The 13,450-nt window shown below is 38.2% G+C and overlaps 2 protein-coding genes across 10 annotated transcripts in view; one reads left to right on the plus strand and one right to left on the minus strand.

Annotated features, from left to right (window-relative positions):
- The window catches only part of Plc21C (Phospholipase C at 21C), a 318,758-nt gene that overhangs the window by 177,541 nt on the left and 127,767 nt on the right, over nucleotides 1–13,450 (minus strand). The window lies entirely within an intron of this gene.
- LOC137240083 (lectizyme-like) lies at nucleotides 8,547–9,404 on the plus strand. The gene has a single exon (XM_067765994.1). It carries the CDS (start codon nucleotides 8,547–8,549, stop codon nucleotides 9,402–9,404), a length of 858 nt encoding a protein of 285 aa, XP_067622095.1.

A 13,450-nucleotide genomic window follows, 5' to 3' on the forward strand; every position in this document is an offset into this window, starting at 1 on the left:
TTTTTGTTATCGATTGTCATACCATTTCGGGGGTGAATTCAACCGGCAGTGATTTCAGTTTTAATGCCCCATGTAAGTCCTCAAATGCAGCAACTATGTCAAACAAATAAATTCGAATTTTCTTTACGTGGAGAAATAATAAAATGTTTTCTATTTTTTTATTGAAATTGTTTCTAGAAAGAAACCCAAATAAGTGTAGGTTATTGATATAAATAATAAATAATTTTCGGAATTTTACATCGACGTTACAAATTTGTTCCTTAATCAACAAATCTGAGATTTTTTTCGGCAATGGCAGTTCGTCATAGTCCAGAAAATCTGAATCTCACAAATGCAGAGGAGGAACTAATCTGCACTATTTGTAGCGATACTGTGCGACACGACCGAGTTGAGACTCCGTGCAAGCACAATTTTCACAGGCAATGTATAGTTAGGTGGATAGAAACCAATGCTTCTTGTCCGACCTGCAGAGAACCAGTTACAGTGTCAGATTTCCTAAACGTGTCTAGTATGACTGAGGCGGCTTCATTCCGCGCGAGAGGGGGTGCGGTAGCTAGAAACAGAATATTTATGTAGCTAGAAACAGGCCAATCACGCATTTGGTAACGCAAACGTCTAGAAACGCGGCGGCAAATCTGGGCAGACCAAATTTTAACCGATCGCCGCGACAAATCGCCAGACCGACAGCTAGTGCTCAAACGCAGGTCACCGCGGCAGACGACTCTATGGTACGGGGCTTAATTCAAGAATCCCTGAATGGCTTTCGCGAACAAATGACGGCTCAAATCGGAGATGAGTTAAGCGCCCTACTTGAGCACTTAAATTTAGGAAGGAATCGCGAACGTCCATCGAATCAAGACATCCCAAGGTGGCCACAGGAAATGTCATTGAATGATCCGGAGGAGCCTCATACCTGACCGTACCGTGACAGAAGATCTCTACCCCGGACCAGCGCTCTACAGGCTAACAAAATTTCCAACCTCATTTCTAACTGGCATGTGCGTTTCACAGGCAAACCAAATGGAATGTCTGTCGAAGACTTTATATATCGGGTTAATGCTCTAATACGGCAGTCTTTGAACGGGGACTTCGTTGTATTATGCCGATACGTACATATGTTGTTCAGTGATAACGCGGAAGCTTGGTTTTGGCGACACCATGGCCTAACGGAAGGAACTTATGACCAGGACCTTACGGAACATGCAGCCATCGCCGAAGTGTCCACGGAAAACCTCAAGTGTTGGAATTGTGACGATAGGGGGCATAGGTACCAAGACTGCACAAACCCAGTGCGACGGGTATTTTGTTACGGCTGTGGAAGATTAGACACCTACAATCAGTACCTAACTAGACAGGCAAATCAGTTTCACTTGGAGCCTGTACGTACAACTAAGGGCTTAAAATCAGTACTTAATAATGGATTAGCAATTATAATTCCGTCCCAGATGAAATAAAAAATGTAAGAACAGTTGGATTGTTTAGGGAAAAGATAGGTCTCTGGTTAGATGCTAATGCAATGGCTGATGATTAATGTGATATAAAATAATATTTAATAAATCTATTTATTTTAGTTATAAGTAATTAACCTTAAATTTTATATACAGCTGGCTGTTAAAAGTAATAAGAAATAATAATTGTATAGAAATTAATTGAATTAGCCTTAGGCTAATTTTTAATGAATAAATAAATAAACTTCGACAAAAGCCTACTCAAATATGGTAAAATTTGTTTGAGTGTTCATGAAATTATTTAATAACAAAGGTTTAAACATTTGCAAATATTTAGGTTCTAGTCGGCGGACATGCACTCGTCAGACCATATTCTGCAAAGGAGTTGATGCATGCGCATTATGCATCAAATGGTCTCGCGTTAAATATGTTGCCATTGAAACAGCTTCTAAGGCATTTCTCTCAGTGTTCGGGGCAATAGTTTTTTAGAGGTCTACGTACGAATTTACGTTTTAATTTTATATTCACTCATATGTTAGGAAGAATAATCGATTCTGAGGTTATCTAAAGCCTTTATCACGTGAAATTTACATATTCCAGGTACAGGCTTGATCTTTTCACAGAAATGCGCACTATGAATATTTTCGGCTTTTTTAATATTCAGTAATGAAGGAATGGTTGTCAAAGAAACTCTGATTGGTGCTGGTGTGGTTTTAATTCTTTTAAGTTTCTTTTTACAACATTTTTTATAGCTTGTATTAATGTGAAATTCTGATTCCTCCTTAAAAATGAAAAGAAATTGAAAATATGCCATAGTTACGATATTCGTATGATTTTAATAATCGGGGATTGCCCATATTGCTTTTCTAAATGTATGAAAACATTTATTTGAAGCAATTTTTTTTAATTTTATAATTTATTTAATAATTTGGGAAAAATTTAAACAACGTGACATCAGGACGGACAAGGCGACAGCTGTTTCGATTATACCTTGTAAATCTCTTTAAAGCCTTTTCTCCCGGGAGTCGGAGTCGAACTCGCACTCCTACGATAGTTGAAATGGTTGTAAACGCATTCAGCTACGTCATGCCTGTTGTAAAGTTCTTCCCAATTGCCTTCTTTTTTGCATATTGTAATCTTTTACACATTGCATACTTCGTATGCAATTATGTGTTAAAGCTATGCTTGGTACGGCGGTTTTCAAAGAAACTTTGGTTTTTGTTGCTGTTTTCGTTCGATTTATAGAACTACAACGAATTAACCAATTTTGTCTGTTTGTATGAGTGCGAGTTCGACTCCCACTCCCGGGAGAAAAGGCTTTGAAGAGATTTACAAGGTATAATCGAAACAGCTCTCGCCTTGTCCGTCCTGATGTCACGTTGTTTAAATTTTTCCCAAATTATTAAATAAGTTACGATATTCCATAGAACGGTCGTGTCCCTTATATTGTTGTCATAAATTAATTCTACAGGAACTTATAACTAAGTGTTTTGTTGTCCACCCTAATGTCCATGGATAAAAGCATATCCAACCCAAAGGCAAGTCAGTAGACACGGCACTGCATAGGGTGGTTGCAAAAATAGGGAAAGCCTTGGAATAAAAGAAGTATGCCTTAGGAGTATACGGGCGATCATGGATTATCTTAATTACATTGAAGTATATGCAGCCCCAACCAGATGGATCGGCTGCATGCAAAATCGCAAGAAGATAACTTCACAAGGCGGGTGCTATGAGGCCCGCCCCAAGGCGGGATATTATCACACTGCCGTGTTCGCTGGTTATCAACCGGCCGCGTACGAAGATGACGTTACAGTTGTCATAACTTGAAAATGCCTTCCAACAATTAATTCTTTGATGGATCGGGTGTTTTGGACATACATGCCTGGTCATCTAATGTCGCATTGACCGCCTTCGCGCAGAATACGGATATGGTCTCATTAACAAGAGGTATAAGGCCCCAAGTTGAACTCGGCCTAAGCCTGGATGGTTTACCCTGCCAAAAAACCTTGTACAAAATATCTAGGAATCATTCTAGGCAGTAAGATGTTGTGGATGAGAGAGTGAAGAAATCATCGAGAGCCTTTTATGCATAAAAAAGAATACTGAAGTGGCCGTGGTGTCTATCGCCCTCTCCACCACTTACACCACTTGTACGATTGGGCAGATTAAGAGAAGGAGAGAGTTGCATATGGTCAATCAAGCAGGAAAGGCGTGCACCTATGCGCGGGCCTGCAAAGTGTCAAGATCATGTGCAGATATTTCAACTTAGACCAGCAAGAATACTCTTAATATTAAAAATAATTGAATGTAGGATCATGTTGGATATCCTTATTGGACACTGCGTTATGGCGTAACTTGCTTTCAAATTAGGCCCAGGTAATGACATGACATGTTCGTGCCCTGCGCTCGCCAAGCTAAAACTCCGGCTATTAGGAACGATAGATATAGAAGCACAATGAGGCATTAGTCTCGGAAAGCTTCTTGTATTTGCCAAGAGGACGGAGTTATTTTATAAGATATGTTTTTTCAGTTTAGTCCTTGAACAAACTTCTGATAACACTGTGGACTTATTCAGCCTATGTAAGGCCCTAACGAACGGGTCAATCCAACCTAACTTAACCTAACGAGGTCCACATGAGAAAATGCTCCTTTTACAGCGACAATATATTTGCCAACCACTCTGCAGTGGCTTCATATATTTCTCTATACCCAATAACATCATTAACTCATACACGGCTACAATTTCGCTTCTTAGTGGGACTAACTGGTGCCAATCGGTCACAACAAGGGAGCATAAATCGTTTTCAGCCTGGTCCTTCCAGCGGAGAGGAGGCAGTGAACTTTATCTGCTTTCATAGGCGGTTTACGATAAAAAATAATTTCTCAGGCGGAACACCATCTTTCATGCGCATAACATGGCCTAGCCAGCGTAACCCCTGTGTTTAATTCAATGGACCGTGTTGATGGCTGCGTAAAGAGAAACCTAAACTTGCTGTTACAAAAAAGAAACATCGAATAGGTGATGCCCTGGTTTCGAACCGACGTGCCCCGGATTGCAGTCTTGCTCTACCTGCTGAGCTATCAAAACATAACATTTCATAACACTTTATTTGTATAACAAAATGTTTGGACAAAAATCTTTGCTCTGCAACACTTTTCACAAAAATGAAATTTTTAATTTTCAGCAATAAATCTAAACTCTTGGGTTTTGTTAGTAAAACAGAAATGTATACAAGGTTCTATTTTTAGTGTGTATATAAAAAAGGCTAAAATATGAACCAACATTTTCTTTAGTGCAAGTCAAGAGAACAGATATTTCAAGCATTACGGAGCGGAGACCGCTAATCTTCTTAGCTTCTTCAGCTACACCAAGTTTATTTTTAGATTTTTTAATGTTTCTAATTTTTTTAAACCAGAAGTGCCTACAAGTTTTTATTTTTAAATTTTTTGTGTTTGGTTTTAAAGTTTTTGACGTTTTGTTCAATTAAGTTTAGAATTTAAACCCTATTAAACTTGAAAATAGAGTAGTAAATTGAAAATTTTTGAATTTAAGTAAAAAACAAGTAAGGTTGGGACTGTCTCCGGCTGTGCCGAAGAGACTTCATACCTTTCATGAATGGGGCTGAACAATAATCTTATCCCGTTCGTAATCTCCAAATAATCGGATGTATAAGATAAGAAATATATAGTGAACAGATGTACATATCTAAACGATTTTTAAGATAAATACAAAATAAAAAATGGCAAAAAAAACCCCTTATCTGAACGATCGGTTGTATGGGATATATATTATATATAGCTCTGATCGAAATGATTTTTACAGGAAATCTTCTATGATATATTAGAATATGTATCACCAAGTTTCACGTTTTTATATTGGAAACTAAGGGAGAAATGGACAAAAATCTTTCTATCTGAACGATCGGTTGTATGGGATAGGTATATACTATATACATATAGCTATGATCAAAGTGATTTTTTCAGGAAATCTTCTATGATATTTAGAATAAAAATCACCAAGTTTAACGTTTTTAAACGGTTTTATTTAGCTTGAGTTGACAGGCAGGCCGCACGGCCGTTGTGAACGAATTTTGTAATTGAAATTTAAGAAACTTCCCGATAAGCTATGCAAGGGACCTATGAAAAAATGGCCGCTAGGTGGCGCAAGGATCGAGATATTCACAAAAATCGTATTTGTGGTCCGATTTGGCTCATATTTGGAACATATAATACATACAAGAATAGAAAGCGACCTATGAAAAAAATCGCAGCTAGGTGGCGCAAGGATCAAGATATTCACAAAAATCGTATTTGTGGTCCGACTTGGCTCATGCTTGGAACACATAATACATACAAGAATAGAAAGCGACCTATCAAAAAAAATCGCCGCTAGGTGGCGCAAGGATCGAGATATTCACAAAAATCGTATTTGTGGTCCTATTTGATTTGGTCCATATTTGGAACAAATATTACATACAGTCCAGTAGAAGTGACATCAAAATATTTTGGAGTTGGAGGAGGGACAAGCATACGTGGCGCAGAGTCGAGTAAAGTCTTTGGAAGGATTATGTATTGAGGACTTAGGTCGTAACAAATTGTCAGGAAAGAGTCCTTGTAATAATGAGTCACTAAATGAACTAAATAGAATGAGAAATAATAGGCAATTAATAAAGACTAAAAACTTGAAAATAAAATAATTAAAAACAAGTTTTTAAGTTAAACGGTTTTATTCAAAACAATACTTACATGAAATAATAATAATACGAAAAGCTAGAAAATAATTACGTAGGTCCTAGGTACTAGTCATCACACTCCTTATCAATCTAGGGCGTTGATCAGACAATTAAATAAATGCGTTGGCCGCGTAAAATTTCTAAAAATGTGAGGCGTAGCATATCCTGATTAAGGTTCAGTTGGTCTTATATATGACTATCAATAAAAATTTGACGCGTCTAACGCTTTTATTTAATTGTCTGATCAACGCCCTAGATTGATAAGGAGTGTGATGACTAGTACCTAGGACCTACCTAATTATTTTCTACCTTTTCGTATTATTATTATTTCATGTAAGTATTGTTTTCAATAAAACCGTTTATCTTAAAATTTTTTTTTTAATTATTTAATTATGTTGGAAATTAAGGGAGAAATTGCCAAAAATATTTCTATCTGAACGATCGGTTGTATGGGATATATATTATATATAGCTCCGATCGAAATGATTTTTAAAGGAAATCTTCTATGATATATTAGAATATGTATCACCAAGTTTCACGTTTTTATATTGGAAAATAAGGGAGAAATGGCCAAAAATCTTTCTATCTGAACGATCGGTTGTATGATATATATACTATATATAGCTCCAATCAAAGTGACTTTTTCAGGATATCTTCTATGATATATTAGAATATATATCACCAAGTTTCACGTTTATACTTTTTAAATTGCGGCAGGAATGACCAAAATCGTCTTATCTGAACGATCGGTTGTATGGGAGATATATGTTATAGTGGTCCGATCCTACCAGATCCGACAAATGTCTAATATAATACAAAAATACAACCTTCTGCCAAATTTCATTGAGGTATCTCAAAATTTGAGGGACTAGTTTGCGTTCAAACAGACAGACGGACAGGCGGACGGACGGACGGAAAGACCGACATGGCTATATCAACTCAGTTCGTCGCCCTTATCAATTCGGTATACTTAATGGTGAGTGTATCTTCTATATTTCTCAACGTTACAAACATCGGACCAAGGTTAATATATACCATTAAATGTTCATGAAAGTTATAATTAAGGCTTACAGCTCTAACCGTGTAGGTTTTTAACAATTTAACTTTTTTCTTCAATTTTATTTCTCTGTGTTTATTATTTTTTATGTTGCTGTTGGATTTCCTATCATATTTTGATGAATTTCCTAAAAAAAATTCGAGAAATAACATGTCATGAGAGGGTTCGCACTCACATTTTTGGCACTGGGTTAGAGTCTGAATAAGCAATGAGAGTAAACTAAAAATGAGAGGCGCCATATTGACAGAGCATAAACATTTACTTATCGGTGTAATGCAACTTATAGAATTCAAGGAATAATTTTCCGGAATACAAATAACAATATATCCACTTCGCTTGATAAAATTTTAGTGTTTTACTGCCGACAAAGTAATATACTAGGTAAGTGCATTCCTATACATGCCCTGCAGCAAAAATGGGCGACAGTCACGCAAAGCGCCAGTTTTTCGCACGTTCGAAATGGTGGTAATAGGATACAGAGCGGGTCAGTTGGTACTCACACTTCAAGGGCCAGTTAATGGTGACTTAACCATAACCAGATAAAACAGCTGACCGAACCAACCTTATGGAAATCAATGTAATCGATTAATGGTGCCATACCATAAAGCCCTAGCCATAACCATACCATAGCCAACCAATTGGTTTATGGTTTTTTACCATATCCATAACCTAAAAATGTTTGAGTTGGTGAATTTATTAACTTTTTGTATATTTTATTTATGGTTTTGGATACGTTTCGACTAAGAGACTTATTTTTTGTGTTATATGTTTGTAATTTTTTGCGTTTTCTTCATTTTTATGAAAATTTCATGATTTTTAGGTTAAGGCACTAATAATTTATGCCAATTGATATCGATAAGTAAAAATATGGTTATGGCTATGGCGTTATGACTATGTCATCATTAACTGGCCCTTGAGTCTGGGCTCTATGAGTTTAAATGAATTTCTCAGAGGCAGCGACTATTTCAGAACTACCTGCGACTGAACCAATCAAGAACGCACTCAAAAGGACATCACAATGGTAAAAGTGTCAATTGAAACCACTGCAAGGGGACAGAAGTAGAACTAATAGTACTGCCTCTTAATGAGATAGCTCCGCGCTATTTCGGAACAAGTGCGATTTTCTGCAAGGTGTGAACAGGCACAGCTATTGCCGGATGCATCGCTAATGAACGATTAGGGCCAATACGGCTTGCAAAACCTCACTGATAAAAAGATAAGATTAAAGCTTCGACAAACTCAAATTTTCTATAAAAAGCCCTGCATTTTTTACAAGAAATCAAACCAAAACAAGTACCTAATACTAAAATGAAGATTTACATCGTACTCGCTTTAATAATTACTTGCGTAAGCGCAGCTAGCCTATATGTAATTGTACAACCAGGATTCGCTTCAGAACGCATAATTAATGGCTTTGAAGCACATAAGGGAGAGGCGCCATATATTGTTTCTCTCAAATCTGGAGAACACTTTTGCGCTGGATCCATCATCGATGAGAACTGGGTGGTTACCGCCGCTCATTGCTTGATCTACAATAGCTTCGAGATTGTTGCTGGTCTACATTCGCGTAACGACGAGTCTGAGGTGCAAATACGCCAGGTCAACAGCAAGTCACAATATATTATTCACGAAGGTTATGGCGGTGGTGTTAGTCCCAACGATATTGGTCTCATTCACATTCCTGATGGATTCGACTTTTCCGCTCGCACCCGTGATGGTGTAGCAGCTGTTGGTAAAGCATCGCTACCTTCTGGAAAGTATGAAATAACTGGAGCAGGAAGGCTCTACGGTTGGGGATTTGATAACTCTGAAAATTTGGCCAACATTCTTCAAACTTTAGAAGTGAATATAATAGGGTATACTGAGTGTAAGGCAGCTCTTCCTTTTTTGGCCCCCATAAAAGACGTCAATATCTGTTCGTACAAAGCTGGTACCACCGATGGTGCATGTAGCGGAGACTCCGGCGGCTCATTGGTACGTTATAACGCCGAAGGTGCAGAAGTGGTTGGTATTGTTTCATGGGTTTATGACCCTTGTGCTATCACCAAATACCCGTCGATCTACACTAATGTAAGCGTTTATGTTGATTGGATCCTAGAGAACACCAGTTCTTATCGCATTAGTAGTCACTGTGCCGATTTGGGAGCAACTGATCATTACGCATAAACAAATTGAGCGTTCCAGTTTTGAACAGTCAGAAGGGTGGTGATTAAATATTATATAAAACAAGTAAGGAAGCGACTGTCTTCGGCTGTGCCTTTCATGAATGGGGCTGAAAAATAATCTTATCCCAATCGTAGTATCCAAATAATCGGCTGTATAAGATATAAAACATATCGTGAACAGATGTACATACCTAAGCGATTCTTAAGATAAATATAAAATAAACCAGTAATCAATCTGATAAATTGAGGAAGAAATGACAAAAATCCTCTTTTTCTGAAAAATCGGTTGTATGGAGGATATATGATATAGTGGTCCGACCCGGCCGGTTCCGACAAATGTCTAATCGGTCACCTAAATACACCCGCTCACCAAATTTTATCAAGATATCTCAAAAATTGAGGGACTAGTTTGCACAGAAACAGACAGACGGACAGACGGACATGGCTAAATCAACTCAGCTCTTCATCCTGATTATTTCTTTTTTTTATACTCAGTTGAGCAGAGCTCACAGAGTATATTAAGTTTGATTGGATAACGGTTGGTTGTACATATATAAAGGAATCGAGATAGATATAGACTTCCATATATCAAAATAATCAGGATCGAAAAAAAATTTGATTGAGCCATGTCCGTCCGTCCGTCCGTCCGTCCGTCCGTCCGTCCGTCCGTCCGTTAACACGATAACTTGAGTAAATTTTGAGGTATCTTGATGAAATTTGGTATGTAGGTTCCTGAGCACTCATCTCAGATCGCTATTTAAAATGAACGATATCGGACTATAACCACACCCACTTTTTCGATATCGAAAATTTCGAAAAACCGAAAAAAAACGATAATTCATTGCCAAAGGCGGTTAAAGCGATGAAACTTGGTAGATGGGTTGAAGTTATGACGCAGAATAGAAAACTAGTAAGATTTTGGACAATGGGCATGGCACCGCCCACTTTTACAAGAAGGTAATTTAAAAGTTTTGCAAGCTGTAATTTGGCAGTCGTTGAAGATATCATGATGAAATTTGGCAGGAACGTTACTACTATTACTATATATGTGCTAAATAAAAATTAGCCAAATTGGATGAAGAACACGCCCACTTTTTAAAAAAAATTTTTTTTAAATTCAAATTTTAACAAAAAAGTTAATATCTTTACTGTATATAAGTAAATTAAGTCAAAATTCAACTCCAGTAATGATATGATGCAACAAAATCCAAAAATAAAAGAAAATTTCAAAATGGGCGTGGCTCCGCCCATTTTCATTTAGTTTGTCTAGAATACTTTTAATGCCATAAGTCGAACAAAAATTTACCAATCCTTCTTAAATTTGGTAGGAGCATAGATTCTGTGACGGTAACTGTTCTCTGTGAAAATGGGCGAAATCGGTGGAAGCCACGGCCAGTTTTTATACACAGTCCACCGTCTGTCCTTCCGCTCGGCCGTTAACACAATAACTTGAGCAAAAACGGATATATCTTTACTAAACTTAGCCCACGTACTTATCTGAACTCACTTTATCTTGGTATAAAAAATGGCCGAAATCCGACCATAACCACGCCCACTTTATCGATATCGAAAATTACGAAAAATGAAAAAAATGCCATAATTCTATACCAACTACGAAAAAAGGAATGAAACATGGTAACTGGATTGGTTTATTGACGCAAAATATAACTTTGGAAAAAACTTTGTAAAATGGGTGTGACACCTACCATATTAAGTAGAAGAAAATGAAAAAGTTCTACAAGGCGAAATCAACACCCCTTGGAATCTTGGCAGGAATACTGTTAGTGGTATTGCATATATAAATAAATTAGCAGTACCCGACAGATGATTTTCTGGATCACCTGGTCCACATTTTGGTCGATATCGCGAGAACGCCTCCACATATACATCTAAGGGCCACTCGCTTTTAAAACCCTCATTAATACTTTTAATTTGATATCCATATCGTACAAACACATTCTAGAATCACCCTGGCCCACCCTAATGGCGATATCTCGAAAAGGCGTCCACCTATAGACCTAATGCCCACTCCCTCTTAAAATGCTCAGTAACACCTTTCGTTTGATACCCATATCGTACAAACATTCTAGAGTCACCCCTGGCCCACCCTAATGGCGATATCTCGAAAAGGCGACCACCTATATACCTAATGTCCACTCCCTCTTAAAATGCTCAGTAACACCTTTCGTTTGATACCCATATCGTACAAACATTCTAGAGTCACCCCTGGCCCACCCTAATGGCGATATCTCGAAAAGGCGTCCACCTATAGACCTAATGCCCACTCCCTCTTAAAATGCTCAGTAACACCTTTCGTTTGATACCCATATCGTACAAACATTCTAGAGTCACCCCTGGCCCACCCTAATGGCGATATCTCGAAAAGGCGTCCACATATAGACCTAATGCCCACTCCCTCTTAAAATGCTCAGTAACACCTTTCGTTTGATACCCATATCGTACAAACATTGTAGAGTCACCCTTGGTCCACCTTTATGGCGATATCTCGAAAAGGCGTCCACCTATAGAACTAAGGATTACTTCCTTTTAAAATACTCATTACCACCTTTCATTTGATACCCATATCGTACAAACACATTCTAGAGTCACCCTGGCCCACCCTAATGGCGATATCTCGAAAAGGCGTCCACCTATAGACCTAATGCCCACTCCTTCTTAAAATGCTCAGTAACACCTTTCGTTTGATACCCATATCGTACAAACATTCTAGAGTCACCCCTGGCCCACCCTATTGGCGATATCTCGAAAAGGCGTCCACCTATAGACCTAATGCCCACTCCCTCTTAAAATGCTCAGTAACACCTTTCGTTCGATATCCATATCGTACAAACATTCTAGAGTCACCCTTGGTCCACGTTTATGGCGATATCTCGAAAAGGCGTCCACCTATAGAACTAAGGATTACTCCCTTTTAAAATACTCATTACCACCTTTCATTTGATACCCATATCGTACAAAAACATTCTAGAGTCACCCCTTTCCCACCCTAATGGCGATATCTCGAAAAGGCGTCCACCTATAGACCTAATGCCCACTCCCTCTTAAAATGCTCAGTAACACCTTTCGTTTGATACCCATATCGTACAAACATTCTAGAGTCACCCCTGGCTCACCCTAATGGCGATATCTCGAAAAGGCGTCCACCTATAGACCTAATGCCCACTCCATCTTAAAATGATCAGTAACACCTTTCGTTTCATACCCATTTCGTACAAACACATTCTAGAGTCACCCCTGGCCCACCCTAATGACGATACCTCGAAAAGGCGTCCACCTATAGACCTCATGCCCACTTCCTCTTAAAATGCTCAGGAGCACCTTTCGTTTGATACCCATATCGTACAAACATTCTAGAGTCACCATTGGTCCACCTTTATGGCGATATCTCGAAAAGGCGTCCACCTATAGAACTAAGGATTACTCCCTTTTAAAATACTCATTACCATCTTTCATTTGATACCCATATCATACAAACACATTCTAGAGTCACCCCTGGTCCACCTTTATGGCGATATCTCGAAACGGCGTCCACCTATGGAACTAAGGATCACTGCTTTTCAAAATATTCATTAACAGCTTTCATTTGATACCCATATCGTACAAACATATTCTAGAGTCACCCCTGGTCCACCTTTATGGCGATTTCTCGAAAAGGCGTTCACCTATAGAACTAAAGCCCATTCCCTTTTAAAGTACTCATTATCACCTTTCATTTGATACCCATATCGTACAAACACATTCTAGAGTCAGCCCTGGTCCACCTTTATGGCGATATCCCTAAATGGCGTCCATCCATAGAACTATGGCCTACTCTCTCTTAAAATACTCTTTAATACCTTCCATTTATACACATGTCATACAACCACATTCCAGGGTTACCCTAGGTTCATTTTCCTACATGGTGATTTTCCTTATCTTGTCTCCATAGCTCTCAACTGAGTATGTAATGTTCGGTTACACCCGAACTTAGCCTTCCTTACTTGTTTTTTATTATACTCAGTTGAGCAGAGTTCACAGAGTATATTA

This window comes from Eurosta solidaginis, chromosome 2, assembly GCF_040869045.1.
Source record: "Eurosta solidaginis isolate ZX-2024a chromosome 2, ASM4086904v1, whole genome shotgun sequence".
Lineage (NCBI taxonomy): Eukaryota > Metazoa > Arthropoda > Insecta > Diptera > Tephritidae > Eurosta > Eurosta solidaginis.